This window comes from Poromitra crassiceps (genome assembly GCF_964638095.1).
Source record: "Poromitra crassiceps genome assembly, chromosome: 1".
Lineage (NCBI taxonomy): Eukaryota > Metazoa > Chordata > Actinopteri > Beryciformes > Melamphaidae > Poromitra > Poromitra crassiceps.
The window spans coordinates 77,262,930-77,283,259 of record NC_139623.1 but is presented as its reverse complement, the minus strand read 5'-3'; the positions used below and the strand labels follow the sequence as shown (position 1 = coordinate 77,283,259).

Sequence of the window (20,330 nt, the reverse complement as noted above, 5' to 3'; positions counted from 1 at the left end):
CATACTATTATTTGTTGCTGGAGAAAAAAAACATAGCATGACTCGATGACAGGCTAAGCCATTAATTATTACTATTCAATTATTATAATAGGGATCGTACAAAATACTGCTCAACAGAATAGTGATTTTAAAGTACATTGATTTGAATATTCTCTCTCTTTCTCACCCCATCCCACACAGAAAGAAACACGTAAAGCAGCAGATATACAGTAAGCATTTAATACTCTATCTGTGCTACAGGCAATTACAAAAATACAGAATCAAATCTGTCCAACAATGCAACATTGACTTAACTGTAATCACAGTTTGTAACATAACATATAATCCAAAATATTAATAGAAATCTTACAAATAGGAATTTAATCTTATAAACAAGCTTTTTTGTGACAAAAAAGAAAGCTTGCATAGGATCACGCGTGTGAGGCATTCTGGATACACATTAGGTCAATATAATTTACAAAATTATAATATAATCTGGTGATCAGGCAAGTGCATAAAGGTGTGATTACAGGCTAGGATCAGCGTCACGGCAGCCTTTGACAAAAAAACAAAACCCTGTATCTATAAAATGTTGACTCTGGAGGTAAATGCATGTTGTTCATTCAACCCTTGCAGTTCCTGGAGAGAGCTACGTATTTAGCTGGGAACTATCTTGGAATCAAAAACAAGGCTGACTTGGAAATAAAGTTTATTAATGGATAGTAAGTAATAGAGTGATCCCTCTTTCTTGCATAATTGTTGAGGCTTGAATAAATGTGCATACAGGTAGGTGCTTTATGGGGGAAGGCAAACAAGTTAAAAGAAAAACAAACAAACAAATGTGCACAGCATACCACAAAAACTAGAACAAGAACCAAACTCCCCGAAATGAGTGGGGAGTGTTGTTTTGAGAGAAATCAACTACTCTAGAATAGAGCCAGTTTAACTGTTATCAGCTATTTTTGCCTGAGTTTTATTAAAGAATATATTTCATCTGACAATAAATGTGCAGTCATACTGTCTTTACCTTAGTGAGTGTGTGTGTGTGTGTGTGTGTGTGTGTGTGTGTGTGTGTGTGTGTGTGTGTGTGTGTGTGGCTACTAGTGATGCGCGGGCTACCCAGAACGCGCCAGGTACCGCGGGATTGCCCGCCCCACAGGCAGTCTGGGTTGGCAAATTAGGCGGGGCAGGGCAGGCTCAGAACGTGACAAAGCAACATTATTAAATAATTTAGTTAGAGCAGTGAAACATGCAGACTAACCCTTTATTAAAGACGTGAACTCTCTCACACATGTACACACAGTCAAACAGCGAGTCTGAAGCCGACTGCACCTGCTGCACTCTCTATAGCCTACATCAGACCAGCGCAATTCCTCTAAACCTGACTTCAAATGCCACACATTTTTCGTGCCAGTGCCGTTCTGCCCCCAGCCCTCAGCAAAATCTGGCCCTCTGGTAGCGAGGATTTTTTTTTGTGGCCCTCTCTATCATCAAAGTTGCCCATCCCTGGCTTACGGCATGACAATATTTGTTCGGCCCCCGCCAACAATCTGGGTTTCTCATGTGGCCCCCCCATGAAAAACTATTGCCCACCCCTGGCCTACATGGTGGAATAAAGAAACGCTTCAAATGAGGTAGCCTACAGTATATGCCCTCAAAACAAACATTTTGGAAGGATTATTCGCTGTAATTATTATTTGAAGTGTCCATAAAACGAATCCCACCGCAGATTTTCTGTGTGGACTCAACTGTGATCTGGGCTATTTGTCAACTTTACTGCAACGTGACCAATTGAGAGCGCATGAGGTAATTAAAAGAAATTGGAAAGAAGAAGAACTGTTTCTGTAGCCTACCTCTACCTCCAGTTGAAGACCTTGAATTAATTGAAGACAGACCGATAATAGCTGAGTTTGTAACGCCAACAAGAAAGAACCCATAACGACATGAAAGCAGCCGCGCCACGCTAGTATCCAAACTGTCGTCGCGCACACATGTGTCTGTCTGTCTGTCTGAGAGACAGATGGGAGAGAGACAGTTTGGAGACCCTGGATAGCTCTGCAGTGCTCATCCTGAGTCTGGAGACATATTACAGTACATTAAATTGGCCATTTGCGGGCTGCTGGGTTGGGTTGGGTTGGGTTGGGCATTTTCATATATTTTAACGGGCCGGGCGGTGCAGACTGGCTCCAATGACTGGTTGGGTTGGTGCGGGCGTTAAAAAACCCTGACCCGTGCATCACTAGTAGCTACACTGTAATCTCAGAGTCCTTCACACAAACACTTCTCTATGCAGACCTTTGTCCTGAGCTGGTTGCAATAGTCCTGCTGGGCTGGGCAGCGGTGCAGCGGGGTGATTGTTGTGTGCGTCAGCATCCAGGTGTGTATCTGGGGTGGCGGGGGGGCTGAGGAGCGAGTCGTAGTCAAAACCCTTGAGAGGCTGCAGTGACAGGGTGAGCCCGCGTCGAGCTTTGGCCGATCGATCCGGTCTCTCTCTCAGCTCCAGAATCACCTGAGTTAAGACGGAGGAAATTCACTTTGGTAATTGATGTTTGACCTTTGTGATGTGAATTTGCTCTGTAGAAAGTCATCAGTTACCTCCACAGGCTGGCGTTGCAACAGGGTGAGGTCAAAGGTCGTGCCATGGAAGAAGGTTTGGCGTTTGAAACGATCAAGGGTCCTCAGGCGGCGGGTTGGGGTCTTGCACAGTAACTGAAGAGAGATGTTTGCAGGTCAATATGGCATCAAGCTTTAGTACATAGTGGTATTTAAAGTCCCTGGAAACCAGAAATATTTTTTTTATTATTTAGCATTTTGAGTTCATCACATCACAGGAACCTATGTTAATAAGCCACCAGCCAAATTTGAACGATGATGAACGTCGCAAAGTACCGTAAATTTCGGACTATAAGCCGCGGCTTTTTCCCCGTTTTTTGGCCCCTGCGGCTTATATAACGGTGCGGCTTATCTATGGATTTTTTCAGCAAACGGCCACTCGGGAACCTCCAAAATCTATGGATTTTACAGGTTACACAGCTTCATCTGCACATCATTTGGCGGAAATCAACCGGTTACTCCTACCGGTTCAAAGTTCATTACAGTAGCAGACAGGAACCACAACAACAGCAGCAGCAGCAAAGGGTCGTGCACTAACTCTCACTCACCATGGAGAAGAAACGCAGAAATGCACACGATGCAGCTTTCAAGTTGAAGGCAGTCAATCTCGCATTAAAAGACGGAAATCGAGCAGCAGCACGTAACCTTGGCATCAACGAGTCAATGGTGAGACGTTGGAAGGGGCAGCAGGAAGAACTGTCTCAATGCAAAAGACAAAAAAGTCCTTCAGAGGTAATAAAAGCAGATGGCCCGAACTTGAAGATTCCCTTGAAGATTGGGTGTTGACATAGAGAGCAGACGGCCGAGGTGTGTCCACCGTTCAGATCCGACTGAAGGCCAAAACAGTCGCCACCGAAATGAAAATTGAACATTTCAGAGGTGGGCCATCTTGGTGCTTCCGATTCATGAGACGAAAGGGACTGTCCGTCAGGGCGAGGACGACTGTGTGCCAGCAACTCCCTCCCGACTACCAGGAGAAAATCACAAACTTCGGCGAATTCACACAAAGGAAGATCAAGGAATATTCCATCGAACCGGAGCAGATCATAAATATGGATGAAGTGCCTTTGACGTTCGACCTGCCACTCACTCGGACTGTTAACAAGAAAGGTGAATCGTCCATCACGTTGAGAACCACTGGGCACGAGAGAACGAATTTCACTTGTGTTCTCGGCTGCACAGCATCTGGAGTAAAGCTGCCGCCAATGGTGAATTTTAAGCGGATCACAATGCCGAAAGAAAAAATTCCCAGCGGGATATGCTTCAAAGTCAACAAGAAAGGATGGATGATGGAGAGTGTGATGAAGGAGTGGCTGACTGAGTGCTACGTCAAGCGCCCTGGAGGATTCTTTCACCAAAAAAAAGCTCTGCTCGTTCTCGACAGCATGAGGGCCCATATAACAGATTCCGTGAAAGCAGCCATCAAGAGCACAAACTCAATTCCAGCTGTGATTCCTGGGGGCACAACGAAGCATCTGCAGCCACTTGACATCAGTGTCAATCGTGCGTTCAAAGTGGCACTACGCGTTCAGTGGGAGGCGTGGATGACGAGCGGCGATAAATCATTCACCAAAACTGGTCGCATGCGAAAAGCAACTTTCGCTCAAGTTTGCCAGTGGATCCTGACAGCGTGGAGAAGTGTGCGACTTCTTTTCTTTATGTTACTTTGACTTTACATTAGTCTGCACCTCTTCAAACTTTTTGGGTGTGCTCCACTCTATATACTTTGAGCGTGGAGGAGTGTGAAAACATCCACGATCACCAACGGGTTCCGAAAGGCTGGACTGCTGCGTGATGAAGAGGATGACGCCGCCACAGCTGAGGCCCTTCAGAGGCTGTTCGATTCCGACACCGACAGTGACGAAGAGGAGTTCGTTGGTTTTGAGAGTGACAACGAAGGAGAGAGGAGAGTGGTTGACGAAGCCACCCTGAACCTGTTCGTTTCCGACACTGAAGATGAGGACTTTGGTGGTTTCAGTACGCAGGAAGAAGAGGAAGACGAGGATTAGTGACTTGACTTCTCTGGTTACAGCCGTTTGCTGCACCTTCACCTAAAAGATGAAGACAAGGATTAATGACTTTTCTGGTAGGCTCAGTACTGTTGACTGATTGTTTTATTATTGTTTTACAGTTATTTTGTTTACAGCCGTGACTGCACCTTATCCTTTTGAGGATTGTTTTATTATTGTTTTACAGTTATTTTGTTTACAGCCGTGTACTGCACCTTATCCTTTTGAGGATTGTTTTATTATTGTTTTACAGTTATTTTGTTTACAGCCGTGTACTGCACCTTCTCCTTTTGAGGATTGTTTTATTATTATTATTATTGTTTTATTTTTTATATTTATTTTGTTGAAATGTTAATAAATGGGAGCTTCCCCAAACAGCCATCTCTTTCCCGACAATCCCCTCTGTGCACGAACCCTTACATATGGTAATTAAACATTAAAACGGTGCGGCTTATATATGTAACAAACCGGCAATTTTGCTGCTGCGGCTTATACTCCGGTGCGCCTTATAGTGCGGAAATTACGGTATATACATTTAGGTTTGACAGTCATGACAAAAGTGATGAGAGATGATTTTAGACGGTCTTTTCTCCCGCGGACTGTGTGGGCGTGTCCCGTGTGTGTGCGTGCAGGACTTCTCCTCTGAGAGAGAGAGAGAGAGAGAGAGAGAGAGAGCGAGAGAGAGGGAGGGAAACGGAGAGAGAGAGAGAAGGAGAGAGAGAGAGAAGGAAAGAGAGATGGAGTGTGTGTGTGTGTGTGTTCGCTCGTTGCTCGGCGCATACTGACAGAGAGGAAGAGAGACTGCCGCTGCGAGTGCACAGCGCTACTGTGTGTGTGTGTGTGTGTGTGTGCGATTTGATTAAATCTTATGACGTGATAAGATCATTCATTGTAGCACCGCGCGCACCGCTCTCTTCAATCATCTTCAATGAGGAAGTGGAAATCCAGACCTTGTAGAAAAGTGGCGATTTTGGGGTTTCTGAGGCACACAATTACTCACATAAGACCCTAAATTTAATAGTTAGACGGTGATTTGGTCGTAGGCACGAGGTTGCAGGCTGAGTGCTGAAGATAATCACAGCTGTGCTGCGCCGATTTCAGCTTACCGTTCATAATGGTCATATGTATCCGCTGTCGCTACTACTGTAGGTGCGCACAGAAAAACACTGTGAATGCAGCTTAATCAAGGTTTCATTAGAACTCCATTCGAAGAATAAGCATCCCGTGCTGTTATACTGTATATCAACACTCATGGAATGCCTCTTGTCCAATCAGATTGTTTGACCGAAACTATATAAGTAAGGGATAATGGATAGTGAGCCGGTGATTACTGGCGAAATAATGACCGACAGGTGATATTGAGCCCGACGCGCAGCGGAGGGTTTAATCATTCACCTGAAGGTCATTATTTCCAGTAATCACCGGCTCACTATCCATTATCCCGCTTAGAACACGGCCTACAACTAAATCATTCAATAATCTGACAAAAATAATTATTCAAATAGATTTTTTAATAGCGTTTTCAACGACAAAGCGGTTTCATTCATAATTGGCACACAAGACACCACAGCTGCAACTGGTTGGCCTAATTAGTAGTGTCTTGCTGACAAAAGGCTCTTATCAACTGATTAATCCAGGTGTGGCAGAGCAGCGGTCGGTTGTCGAGAAATAATGACCGGTGAATCTTGTTGATTGACCAATCAGAATCGAGTATTCAAGAGAGCCGTGTTCTAACTGTTGTATAAATACGATGTAATAGTCAGAATAGTAGCTTTCAATGTTCTGTAGCAATAGAGGTTAGGGTTAGGGTTAGGGCATGTTTGGGAACGCCCACAAAATGTTAAACGGCTGGCGCGCGAGTGGGGTAAAACCGCCCATATATCTCATGGGCTGACTCAACAAAAGACGGTGCTGCGGCTCTAAACTACAGGTTTGGGGGGTTCTAGAGCAGAACACAAGACGTCTGCTCAGATGTGCGTTTACTGCGGTGGTTAAATCCCCGATCGTGTCTGCCTGGGCTGGGCTATCAGCTAAATTCTAACTTTGCTGAATGGATAGAACGGGGGTTTTTACCCCATCCTGACCACGCCCCCAGCCAGGCTGAGCCAGCTAACCCAGCGTAAACTGTTTCACTACATACTGATGTCGTCTGTGTGTGCTCATACCTCAGTGACTAGCAAGGCCAGCGGAGGGCTGAAGCTGAGAGGCATTTCATAGGGAAAACCCCTGACTTTCCTCAGCATGCTACAGTGGTCTGGCTCAGGAGGCACGGGGAACTGAGGAGAGGTGAGGGAGCATGTGGGAGAAGTCATCCAGGTTAGCTACAGGTTTCACAAAGCCTCACTTTTTTAAATACCTTTTAACGTTACCTAGAACTGAATTTATAAACGTAATTAAGAACCAAGCTGTCAAAACTAGCCTATTTCTGATTGAACACACCTAATGAAAGTTGCTGAGAAATTATAAGTGCAAAATCGTGAAAAAGAACACCAGGAAATTTATTTTTAAGGATGGAACAGGAAATGAAACAGTTTTTAGTCAAACAGATTGGATGCATACTGTGTACTCTGGATAAATCTAATGATGTATTCTATTAACGGGATTTAAAATGCTGTAACCATTTTTACAACTATATTTTATATATTTAATACATTTTATTTTAAGGACTTGCAGATACTCTAGTGATTGGATAGATGCAGACATGTTTATTTACACACGATGCTGGACAATGAAAGGTCTCACCTTCCCAGTAACCAATGAGAAAAGCAGAATTCCCAGAGACCACCAATCAGCTGCGTGGTTATAGGGTCCGCCACTCAGCACCTCGGGGGCTGGAGAGCACAGAGCGTGTTCACACCGCTCAATTATGCATGAACTGTGTATTTGCGCATATCTATATCTTCTTCTAAATCTAAAATGCTTGTAAAAATAGTTTTACTTCATCAAACCAAACAGTTCAGCTATATTGAGAATCGGGAGAGACCATAGAACAGTGATACTCAACTTGCGGCTGTGGGTGGCGCCCCCTGTGTGGCCCGCGGTGGAATTGTAAAAAAAAAATAAAAAAAAAAAAAAAAAATTACAGTGCACCTGAACGCAACATGCAAGATACCCGCTGAATAAGTGTCCAAATGTTCATGTCATTCTGGCCAATACTCCACTTCTGTTATAGCATTTCAGTCTGGAATATGGAATATCTTTCAATAATCTATGATTTAGCTGCTAAATTGTCAAATACCGCCGTCTGCTCGCTACCCAGGCACTTATGTATACTACTTAACCTAACTAACTTAATCTAACTATCTGGTGTGCACAACATTGTCAGACTAAATAAACTCTGACGGACACCCCAAAAACCTACAATCCGCAACAGGAAAATGTATATTGTTTGTTTATTAACTGGCCCCTGGCCTTCTATCATTTCACGAAAGTGGCCCCCGGGCAAAGCAAGTTGAGTATCCCTGCCATAGAACATTTCACTCAGACCAAAAGTAAAAAAAACTACATCGATTTTTCTTTTCTTTAAATCCGCAAATTGTTTTACGTTTTGGTCTGAGTGAAATGTTATGTGGTCTCTCCTGTTTCTAAATATATCTGAACCGTTTGGTTTGAACAAGTAAAACTATTTTTATAAGCATTTTACGAAATGTCTATGAGAAAATAAATATTCAACTTATGTTCCAACGCAGGGGTCAGCCAATTACATCCTATTGTGTTTACACTTCCTGTGACAGTAAACTTATGTGTTCATTGTGTTAATTGTGGCCAACACCACTGAGGGGAATTAAGAACCCTAAGAGCCATGCTAATTTTGACAAGGTAAAACAGACGGGGCCCTATCTTCCCACTGGCCTTAGGCGCTAAACTGGCGTTAAACGCAAAAAAACGTGCTTTGCGCATGACTCGGGAAGATAGCATCATGTTTTTAGGCCCCGAAATGCGCTTTACGCCGAAGAGGCGTGGCGCAGTGCCAGAATAGGCCAGAATGGGCGTTTCTGCCTTAAATACCGCCTAACGCTATCTTCCCCCCTGGCGTTAATTTAGCACTTAGCGCTTTTCAAAACCAGGCCTTATTCAGTGCGCCGGGGATATTACTGTGCGTAATTACGCAGAGCTCTCCTCTGCCATCTTACTCTCTCTCCCCCCCTCTCTCTCGCGCATCAGACAGGCACAATGACCGATGATTTTTTTTTTGTTATACCGTAGTTTTGAATGGCCTAAATGGTAAATGGCCTGCATTTATATAGCGCTTTTATCCAAAGCGCTTTACAGTCAGTAGGTACATTCACCCATTCACACACCGATGGCGACAGGTTACCACGCAGGGTGCTGGCACACCAACGGGAGCAATTTGGGGTTCAGTATCTAGCCCAAGGACACTTCGACATGCAGACTGGAGGAGCCGGGAATCGAACCACCGACCTCTTTTATCCAAAGCGATTAGTGGACGACCCGCTCTACCTCCTGAGCTACAGCCGCTACAGCCGCCAGTTTTGAGCCACTGTCATTCAGAGGCTGTTGCCTCATCCTACCTGTGCAGTGGGGGAGAAGAAAAGGTAGCGAGAGAAAACGATCATTCTGCCCAAACTTTCACCAATCTAATCTCATCATGACATTCAGGGATAGGCTATATTTTTCTGGCCGATGCGTTTAGAACATTCTTTTCACTTTGATCTTGCTATAGTGTAGCGTATTTACATGCTTGCTGTATTTAAACTGCAGTGAGATTGGTTTGAGAGGCTCAGAGCGCTTTGGTCGGGCTTTTCTGACCGGATTGGATCGCTCCGTGGAATGGAACATGAAAGGGACATTGTGATTCGTTTACTGCACTTCTCCAATGAGAACGTTGTGAATAATTCTACGCTTAAAAGGCGTGGTTATAATGCTTAAGGCCACGTGTAGCGCCGACACGAAAATAGGGACTGCGCCGGTCCACGCCCACTAATATGGGCTGCGCCTGGCGCTAAGCGCTAACTTAAGGCCAGTGGGATGATAGGGCCCATGGTGTTTTGAACAGGAAGTCGTAACACAACTGGGTCAAGTGGGCGGGGCTACATAAGGTGTAATAGCCTAAAGAAATATGTGATAGATTATGAAATACACACAGCACATTTTTGTCAGTTAATATATCCAGGCATCTACAGCTCACTGTTTAGAAGAGAACTGACAAGATTATCTACAAAGGTGGATTTAGAGTGAGTGACCCCCGTTCTCACCCATGTATTGGATGGTTCCACAGATGGTGAAGGCTCTTCCTCCTCGCTCCAGGCGGCGGGACAAACCAAAATCAGCCAAACGGAGGTGTCCTGGAACAGACCATTCCCACTGCATTATCATGTGTGTGTGACATGCAAGGATAAAAAGTAAATAGTAATGTGAAGAGTAAATCAATTGTGTAAACATAGCCTGGTATCGCCATCATAACCAGAGCTAATTTTTGTATGTTTTTGTGTGCAAGTAACAAATACAGTTAATTGCATTGAGTGTGTTGACTGACAGCTGTGCATAGTAAAAGTATGTTCTCTGGAATGTTCTGTACTTCTACTGGAAATCAGAACTATGCTACAGTACATGAGTAGTTTTATTACCATGGTCTGTCAGCAGGATATTCTCCATCTACAAGAAAGGGGTGACACAAGATGACACAAACACACATTTAACCCAAACTTGTCCAAAACACTAAATTAACTATATAAATAATATAACATATAAAATATATAGATCTATAGATACAAATCAGTTTTTCTATACCTACATGTTAATGCTGACATTTAGTGTGAAGGCAGTTAGCAGATGATTCTAAACAGAGCTCTGCCCTTTTGGGCTTCGCTATTGGATGGATATCTTCCCATGAGGGATAGACTGAAGACTTTTCATATTTGGCGCCATTAGCTACTGACCTCTTTAGGTCCGCATAACTGATTGATTGATTGAATGATTGAAAGCATTTTTTGACATCAGATTTAAAAACACAAGTACATTATCATATACAAGCATTTAAAAAGGAGAATATCAAAAGGATAAAAACACAAAAAAGCCTGAGGGCTAATTTCCATTGTGGTCCCTCCAAAATGCAAAAGTGAGAGAGTATGAGGTCTGTGTATGTGTGTGTCAGCGTAGATATGAAAAGGTGTGCTGCGTGTGTGTGGGCAAAATGTGAGGGGAAGGGGGGAGGGACGACAAATAGGAATCAAAACATAACAGGAAGTAAGACATCAGAGCAATGAAAATCTAACAGTTTAAAAGTCTATTATATGGTACACCTTAAAAGATAAATACTGAGGAAGAAACAGAAGAAAAATCTGTCAGTCTAACACAGCTAAATGTTCATACAGGTGAGTCTTTACTACCTCTATAAAAGTAGGAAGCGACAGGCTTTCGTGGAAATTGGCGAAGCTCAAAAGGGCAGAGCTAAACGAAAATGAACGAAAGATTTAAAAGTATTCTCTAGAGTTTTAGCGAGGCCTTTTTGGGTTTAGACTCACTGCTCCACAGCAGTGAAGAGAACTATTGGGAGCCGATATGAGGGTGAATGCTGCTTATGCACTGCCATCCTAGCTATGCGGATCTAAAGGTGCAATGCGGACGTGATTGAACAACACCCGTGGGCGGGTCATTAGCTAATGGCGCCAGATATGAAAAGTCTTCCGTCTATCGCTCACGCGGCGAGGATATCCATCCAATAGCGAAGCCCAAAAGGGCCTCGCTACACTCAATAGAGATTACTTTTACATTTTTCAATTATAGGGTACCCCCCTTTTTTACAGTATTAAAAAAAAAAAAAAACTAAAATTTGTTTAAATCTTTTGCTATCGGAGTAGTAACTTTTTTCAAGACCACCTCATTCTCTCATTTTGGCGCACAACTCGTTCATTTCCTCCCACTTTTACCTTCACATCTCTGTGGATGATCCCAAAGTCATGGAGAAATCCTGTGGAAAACCAGAAGACAATAAGTACAAATACACAGCTTAAAAAGAAGCCCTAAAACATCTCAAATCTATACGCACTCGCACATGGAAAAACCTAGTAACGCTCTGTCCCAGGAGGAGATCCCCTAAGGTTTCAATGACTTACAATTAGACATGATTAATATGGAAACTTTCATGTAGAAATATTCAAATCTTTTGAAAAAGTTTGAGACGGTCAGAAGTCTTGAGAGGTCAAAATGTGTTGATGTTTTGTGTTTATATGGTTGCAGTGTACTCACCGAGGGCACATCCCAACTCTGCTGCAAACACTCTCACCATGTCTTCTGTGAACTGACCAATCATCACCCAGTATGTGTACAGGTCTCCCGTGCTGCAGTAGTCACACACTGTGGGAGTGGACACAGCGTTAAGACGGCTCTCTGGTGCAATGTGCTGGGCAGAGGAGTGCTGGAGCTCAATGGGATGTGATACAGTGGGACAGTGGTGAGACAGAAAAATTGGGGGGGGGGGGAGAGGTCATCTGGAAGTGAGGACAGTAAAGCTATCTTCCGCTAGAGCAGTGGTTTTCAAATGTTTTGTCCCCGAGGCACACCAAAGGGCAAGACAAAATTAATAGCAAGGAACACCTGTATATATCCGTGCAAAATAGCCTCTACGTGTTATCACTCGTATCACTATGTAAATGTTTTGTATTTAAATGCCAAATAAAATTTGACAAACTACGTTACCCATGAAATATTTATTAACAGAATAATTCAGGAATTAATTTTAAACACACTCATTTACACCAGGGATGTAGGCTAATGGAACTGAAAAGAGGGAGAGACAGAAAAGTGTGTGTGTGTGTGTGCGTGTGCGTGCGTGCGTGTTTTCATATTTATATATTTATATTTCATATTTCTCTTTTTGGCCCGTGTGCGCATGCGCCATGGCGGCCTGTCATCTCCACTTGTCCATACAATAGACCCTTCTCACGGGGGCCATTTTGTGTTGAAAAGGCAAGGTAAACACAGGAACAAGCAAATCACTAATGAGGGTTTCCAACTTCCATGATTGGAATTTGGAAACCCTCATTAGTGTTTTGCTCAAGCTCAAGAGTTTGATGTATAATATATACATGTCGTGTTAAAGTTGTGTGAACTGTCGCAGTTTTTAAAATGTAAACAGAGTTAGACTAGGCTAGAGTCAGACACACAAGCCTCGCGCCACTTGGGCTCCATAGGGTTCCATTGCCGTTGCCACCCAGTGACGCGGTTGTTTACCAAAATGCTGCTCTGCTGATCCCTCGTATATGATTCAGTTTCAGTTGTTCTAGCCTCATAGTAAGTCTCGTAGCCTATATGAGCGACTGAAGTTTATTTATCCACCTTTTTTTTATATAACAGCACGATGTGAGAAAACTGCCTCAGAAATTAGTTTATCCACTTTTTTTTGACCAGTGACCACTACAGCACTGCTCCACAGAAAATAAAGAGCTGCACGATGTTTATAATTGACGAACGGTAGGTTCATTTAACACAAGCCAAGTAATGTTAAACTTCCTTTTTTTAGGCTACATTTTCCCCTCCAGATAACATACCATTCCGCAATCCTCCTATGAGAAACATGATATGTGCACGCTTTACCACACCGGCCATATGCTAGGTTTCAACCTAGCCTTGTTTAATGTTATTCTCATTTTTTTAGGATATAGAATTTGCGTCTGTAATGGGAAATGACTGTGTACAAAGTACTGACATCATAAACTGAAAATTCACTCATAAATCTTTGTATAGTGTGACAGATCGCTACTCTCCCTCTCAGATAGGACACTATGATTGTTTATGTATTATATATCTATTCTTATTTGATGTACGGGCTGGTATTTAATGAGCCTGGAAGCGGCGATTGCTCTCTCTTGAAATCAACGTAGAAGAGGAGCCAGACAGTCGCTCGCTCGGAGTCCCCGTTGTGTCTTTCTTTTACATCACGTTATTTACCAGTGTGTGTTTTGAGTTTTGTAACGTGTCTAAATGATCAGAAGTGGAGTCGTCGATCTCCACTCATCCTCAACTGCTTGAGCTGTCCTGAGGAAGAGCGCCTCATCAACACCACACCTGGGCACCCGGACTGCGATCGCTTCGCCAGGTGAGCAACCCTTTCCATTCTCTTTGATGTCAGCCATATTTCTTTCATGTTACAGAGTTGGGTGCCATTTGATTGCCCCTAGACTTGAGCTTGTAACCGAACCTGTAATAATAGTTTTTGGCTATATTTGCAATAATAATGTATGGTTGTCACACCTGCACTTGCCTCACAGTACACCATTGGAACCACTGCTCTAGAGACCGGACAGAAGCGACAAAGCTGAGCGGTCTTTTGTAGGCAGAAGGCTTAAAGAGTGCCTAAAATGACGTCAGTCACCTAGCCACCTAGTAGGAATGGGACTATCTCATGGTCCGATTTGATACCGCTATGGGTTTTATGTTTGTTTATGTCGATAAAACCCCCCGATAAAATGTAATAAATAATGGTTCAATGACAGCCAAGTATGACTGTGCAGAATATATGAGCCATAAATCTTTCTAGCAATGCAAACAAAGAGCGGTGTCATCTCCTTTGGATTGTGACAAATGTATGTCCACACAAGCTGCAGCAGTGTTCAACATCTGGTCCCCAGGCTAACACAGGGGGTGGGGGGAACAAACTGGGTCACATTTTCTGAGTCAGTGGTTGAGTAGGCAAAAGGACTAAATGCTCGGAGGGGAGAGGTGCAGAGGACAGGACTGACACTGCTAGAAAAGAACTTGCAGGGGACGAGGCAGTGGGTGGGCTGGAGAGGTGCGGGGGACGAGGCAGTGGGTGGACTGGAGAGGTGCGGGGGACGAGGCAGTGGGTGGACTGGAGAGGTGCGAGGTTGAAGGGGGTCGGTAAGATTTGTGGAAAAGACTCTCTGAACACTTGGGTTGTTCCGTCCGTTCATTCGTATTCTATCTACAGGGTTCCCACACATTTCCATGGATACAATTTCAAAACTTTTCCATATCTTTTCAAGGATCCATAACATAATTTCCATGTAATGTGAGGCGGTGACTTTGAATCAATACCAGAAATGATTGCTACACTGAACAATTTATACACTTCTTTATATTGGATTTTAGTGCTTTAGAGTCACTTCATCACATTACATGGAAGCTATTGAAATAAAATATGAATTGTCCATAAAATAAAATATTAATATATAAAATGCAAAATAAAATAAGCACTAAAATCCAATATAAAGATGTGTGTCCTATTTGTCGAGTGCAGTAATAATTTCTGATATTGATTTGGAGTTACTGGCAATCTCACAAACAAAACAAAATCAATCAAATCAAATCAAAAATCACATTACATGGAAGCTATTGGAAAAAAAGATGAATTTCCCAAACAAATATTAATATAAAATGCAAGAAGCACTAAAATCCAATATAAAGAGGTGTGTTCTATTTGTCCAGTGTCATTACAGACAAAATGTCCATGACGTTTGCAAAACTTTCAAAGATTTGACTAATTCCATGACTTTCCCAAGTCTGGAAAATTAGATTTGGGAATTCCATAACTTTTCCAGGTTTTTATATGACCGTGGAGACCCTGTATCTACACGTCAACGACTGTGGGTACTTTATGGACAATGCTACTGGTGCTGAGGTGAGGAAAGCTACAGTGGGGTTGTTTTGGACAGTGGGTCTCGGTTGGGTCGAGTCGGGTCACTTATCACTGGGTGACTCACTAATGTAGAGGTGGCGCTGCGTCTGCCAGCAATCCTCGAGCTCGTGGACAAAAGGGTGACGAACCTGACGCTGTGGGCAGAGGTCATAGGTCAACCTGAAACATCTCAATTCTGACCAGCAATCAAAGACAGAGCCATACTTTTCTTCCAGTGGATGCCCTTTTCCATCCATCAGTCTAAAAAAGGTTTTCTGAAGGATCACTTGACCCACAAATTTAGTAAAATTGTTTCTAATCCCAGGCTACTGAGTCACGAATGTACCATCTCTGCCTGATGTGAAATATGTTTTTTCCATGTGTGTACATTTCCATATGACCTGGTAAATAGTTACACATACATATACAGTAGGTCCTACATAAGTGACTCACAAAATAGCTAATTTTCCATTCACAGTGATTCTCTTTCCATTTTCACAGGACTCCCACAAAATGCCTGTAAATTAGCCTACTGTTAAGGTCTTGTTAGAAAGAATTCAAGGATTCAAAAATGTGCATGTTTTGGGTTAAGACATGACAAATGGTCAAAATTAGACATTATATCACATTTTTACTCATAATCTTGTCAAGTCAAGGCAAATATCCATCATAGGCAGTTTTCCCCTACCATTCTACAGGCCAGGCCAACGACGCCCCCGACAGGCCAGGGAAAAAAAAGTTTTTTTGTTTTGTTTTTTCTGTTCTCCCCAAAATTTCAATAAAGCTTTATGGGATATTATTACAATACAACAATACTGGTGTTGACAGTGTTGACAGTAATGCCAAATCATTCAAAACAATAAACATTTTGCCTTTAGGACAGGGGTGGGCAATTCTTTTTTCCTGGGGGCCATACTTACATCAAGTAAGCGAAGGGCCACACATTGGAGATCACACGTGCCAACACTCCTGATTTTCATGGGAGTCTCGCTATTTTTAACCCTCTCTCCCGTTGTGATTGGTAATTTATTGTTAATCTCCTGATATAATAGTGATACAAATCCAATGGCTGTAGCAGATGAGATGTATTAACATAATTCTGCCTTTTATTCAGTTTTTGGGGGTCGTTTTGTTTTTCTTTTAGTCTGGCCCTGGGGCCGCATTTTGCCCCAGGCCCCACGGCCACAAGAAATGACTGTAGGACAGTCATTTCTTACACATGAGATTACTTTTAGCCTTTTAGTCATAAGGATTATTGAAAGATAGCCTATTCCATATTCCAGACTGAAATGTTATAACAGAAGTGGAGTATTGGCCAGAATGACATGAACATTTGGACACTTATTCAGCAGGTATCTTGCATGTTGCGTTCAGGTGCACTATAAAAAAAAAAGAAAAAAAAAAGAAAATTGCAATTCCATCGCCACACAGTGCCCATGTGTGCTTTAGGAGCATTGTGCCAGCGTGCAGCGCTGTTCCAAAACGTGTCGACATGTGTCGTGGCCTGGGAAACGCACATCCCATAATACAACTGTTCACATTGCATCCCATAATAGTATGATGATACTTGGGATGCCATTGCGAACATAGATGTGAACAGGTTAGCTAAAAGTTTAGCGTTGCCAGCGAAGGCCCCCACCGTTGCGGTGGGGCTACGTTTCGAAATCCCTCCAGGCCTGACATTTTTTCTAGGGGAAACCCTGATAGGGTTTTCCTCAGGATGTGAAGTGTTAATTGATTTGTTGGATAGACAGAAGTCCAGAATGCTCCAGGATATTGATTAATTTGGCTGCTATATTTTACTGACAAGTATTTTCAAGGCCATCCATTCATTTTCAAAAACCTGAAAAGGCTTATTTTATTTCTCTGAAATCCACAAACTTTCAATGATTTTCAAGGCCTGCGGACACCCTGCTTTCAGCACGCACCTGAACTATCACCTCTTCTTTTGATTGCTCCAAGACACCAAGTCTGAGAATCTCTGATTTAGGTATAACCTGTTGACAGACACAAACACACACAGATGAGATCCTGAGCACCCATGGCCACCCTGCAGACTCTACTGAATTTGACACTGACATAAAGTTTGATATTTTGGTAGTTCAATCTTATTATTGTAGATGTTAAAATGATGACTATGGGGTTATATTATGTAAGACTTCACTTAGGGAATATTTATTTTCACTATTATAAAAGAAAATTTAATTAGAAATAGGGATGCACGATATATCGGTATCGGCCGATGTTAGTCATTTTCTTAACATATCGGCATCGGTCCGATGTTGCAATGTTAATATCGGTTATCGGTATTGGTCAAAGTTTTCACAATGAGAGGAAACAATGTGGTAAATGTATGATTTATGGGCTTTGCCAAATGTTTTGTAAATAAAGAAATGCATTACTTTTTCAAATTCAGTGTTTACATGTGTTTTTCACTATGTACACAATTTGATGATCATAGAAAAAGTGTTTTTATACTTTGACAGCATATGTTTTCTGTTTGGCCTTGTCTTTCACTTTCAGGATGGGTCCAAACGAACCTTTGGCGATGTAGCCCAGCACCTGTGAGGGAGAGAGAGACAGAGACAGAGACACAGACACAGAGAGAGACAGACAGACAGACAGACAGACAAGACAAACCAGGTGAAACAGTAGAGACATACATAAGACATAAGAGCACAACAAGTGTATGTAGGAATTGAGTCACGCTCTACCTGAAAATGTTGGTGTCCAGGCATGACTCTGTGGGGGAACTCTGGCATAAACATGGTAATGAACCCTGGCAGACTCCACTCTGACCTCAGCTTCTCTGGACCGACTCCTGCCAGCCTCAGCACATGCTCTGGGATGTCGGGGGGGGCCTTGGCCTGGAGCATGCGGCGCTGCCCCATGCGCAGGGCGGGCGGGGCCAGGCGACAGAGGCCTGCCGGGATAGATAGACCCACGCCAGAGAGGAACGCACGCCATCCAGACGAGCAGGACTCATCCTCCTCCAGCCCTTCAGTAGGCCTCTGTAGGGGGGGGGGGGGGGCAGGGGGGACAGACGGACCAGAAAACATTGAAGAGACAGTTGGACAGAAAACGTGTGTACTGATTATACTGAATTAGAAGAAATGTAAATAGATTTCTAGTCGCAAAATTGATTAACTGAGCTGTTAATCCAGTTAAGTAATGTTAACACAACCCTTTCTTCGACTAGTATAAAGAAAAGTTAAGGCTCTAAGGCCTACAAAATAACCCTGCAGCCAGAGGCGGAACTCGCCATCTTCGGCTGCTCGGAGTCCTCTCTGAACTTCCCTACAGCTGTGCAACAATCTCTGACACTGGGGACAACTGTCGCCAAAAGACTCATCCTGAAGGAATGGAAGTCCTCCTCTTCACCTTCTTTTCAAGTATGGCTGATGGACATGGTTTCTGTTATACAGATGGAGAGACTCAGGTTCCTGAGAACCAACTCGCTTAGAAAGTTCTTAACTATTTGGGAGCCGTTTCTGGGCTACTTTGACGAGGTTACAAATGATTAGTGAGCGGTGACTAAGGTTGGGGGTGATGGACAGTTTGCCCGGTCTGTTTCATGTGGAGCCCTTTGGTGGGGTCCTATGTGTAATATCCCTCACAAGCACATAAGCACCTTTTGTGGCTGGTAGCACCACGTTAATGATGCCAAATGTCATTGATGTATTTTATTTTATTTTAATTTTCCTGTGTCTGAGCCTGTTTGTCTTGTTCGTTTATTGTTCTATTAAAAAAATTGGAAAAAAAAAGGAAAAAAAAAAAAGCGTGTGGCCTACATCCATTCTGCAGTTACAGTCACACAACTCCCCTTGGGCAGGACAGATCTCCTGCGTTGTGGTGCAAGATGGCAGATGGGAATATTCAACCATGCAAGATGTATCATTTGAGCCCAATACAACACACATCTATACTCATCATACCAGATAATCATGGAATCCACCTGACAAGAGATTCAGCATGGGAGAATTTAATTTGGATATCCAGCTCGAGCACCATAATAACGTGCTCATGAAGCTCACTTTATTCATGTGTGTTGTTGGATGTAGGATTAACATTTCAAATGCAAAGAGCTCCAAAGAGGTTTTAGCCTCAGTCAAGCCGGCCAGAAAAAGAGATTCAACCGCGAAGTTGAGCGGTTTTCCCTTCAAAGTAAAAGGGATACATAAATAAATGAATATTGGGTGGTGCACATATTAACGTTTTTGGAAAAACAATAACAATCTTCATTTACTGTCTTTATGTAGTTTTTTTTCTTCACTGTGGCACGACAATATTGCTCAAAAACATTGCAACCCACGCACTGATCGACGGTGCTTATTCAATTGGCAATCTCCCCCTCCCCCCCACGTGCGTCACACAACTTAACCAGGAATCTCACCCACCTTCCTGCTTTTACTGCCGTCGGCCCCCATTTCTGTGATAGGACATCAACACAGTAACCTCATAGTGCGACGTCTGCAGCTCCTCTCCTCATCCAAGCACTGCATTCAGTGCTCTGCGCGCCTCTCCGTATCCATAGCCTATTCTCCTCCTTGGACAGCAGATCCACCTATATGCAATGATGCACAGACTTGTTAATAAGAGGCTTGAGCGGGACAGCGCTATTAAATACGAAAAACAGGTCGTAATGATCTACCTGCAATTATTCAGCCTGTCCAGTGCAAAATGTGTCAGATATGGCGACATGAAAACAACTTAATCCCGGCCGGGCAACGTCAGTGCAGTGCAAATCCGCCCACTTCTTTGCATCCAATGAAAGCGCAACCTCGCTGCGTCCACTCCACAGCGCCCCCTGCTGCTCTGCCGCATCGCTACACGTAGGCCTTTTACGTTTGCAGTGAATAGACAAATGCATGCCTTTACTGTCAATGGTAAAATTACAATTAAATTATTTTGCACTTGGTGTAGCTGGTAGGATACTGATACATAATCATAGATTTTTGTGTGCAGTATAGCCTACAGATTTTTCAATATTGTAGCTTTTCATCAAACAAGAAAAAAACATCAAAAACGGTTTGCCCCATTTTTTCATTCACAATGTGCAATTTAATTATTAGGTCAGAAAAGCCTCCACATGATAGAACGAATCAGCTCGACGTCACTGCCACCCAAAAGTG

General features: G+C 43.1%; 1 protein-coding gene across 1 annotated transcript; it reads right to left on the bottom strand.

The window, feature by feature from the left end:
- Positions 1-306: 306 nt before the first annotated feature.
- On the bottom strand, positions 307-19,727 carry rskrb (ribosomal protein S6 kinase related b). Its single transcript, XM_083636541.1, has 13 exons — positions 19,596-19,727; positions 17,913-18,209; positions 17,677-17,760; positions 17,127-17,195; positions 15,284-15,353; positions 11,811-11,918; positions 11,492-11,532; positions 10,190-10,217; positions 9,818-9,907; positions 7,344-7,432; positions 6,767-6,877; positions 2,575-2,688; positions 307-2,488 (listed from the first exon to the last, which is right to left on the bottom strand). The coding sequence occupies exons 1-13, from the start codon at positions 19,623-19,625 to the stop codon at positions 2,249-2,251; spliced, it is 1,371 nt and encodes a 456-aa protein (XP_083492667.1). The 5' UTR covers positions 19,626-19,727; the 3' UTR covers positions 307-2,248.
- Between the last annotated feature and the right edge of the window lie 603 nt (positions 19,728-20,330).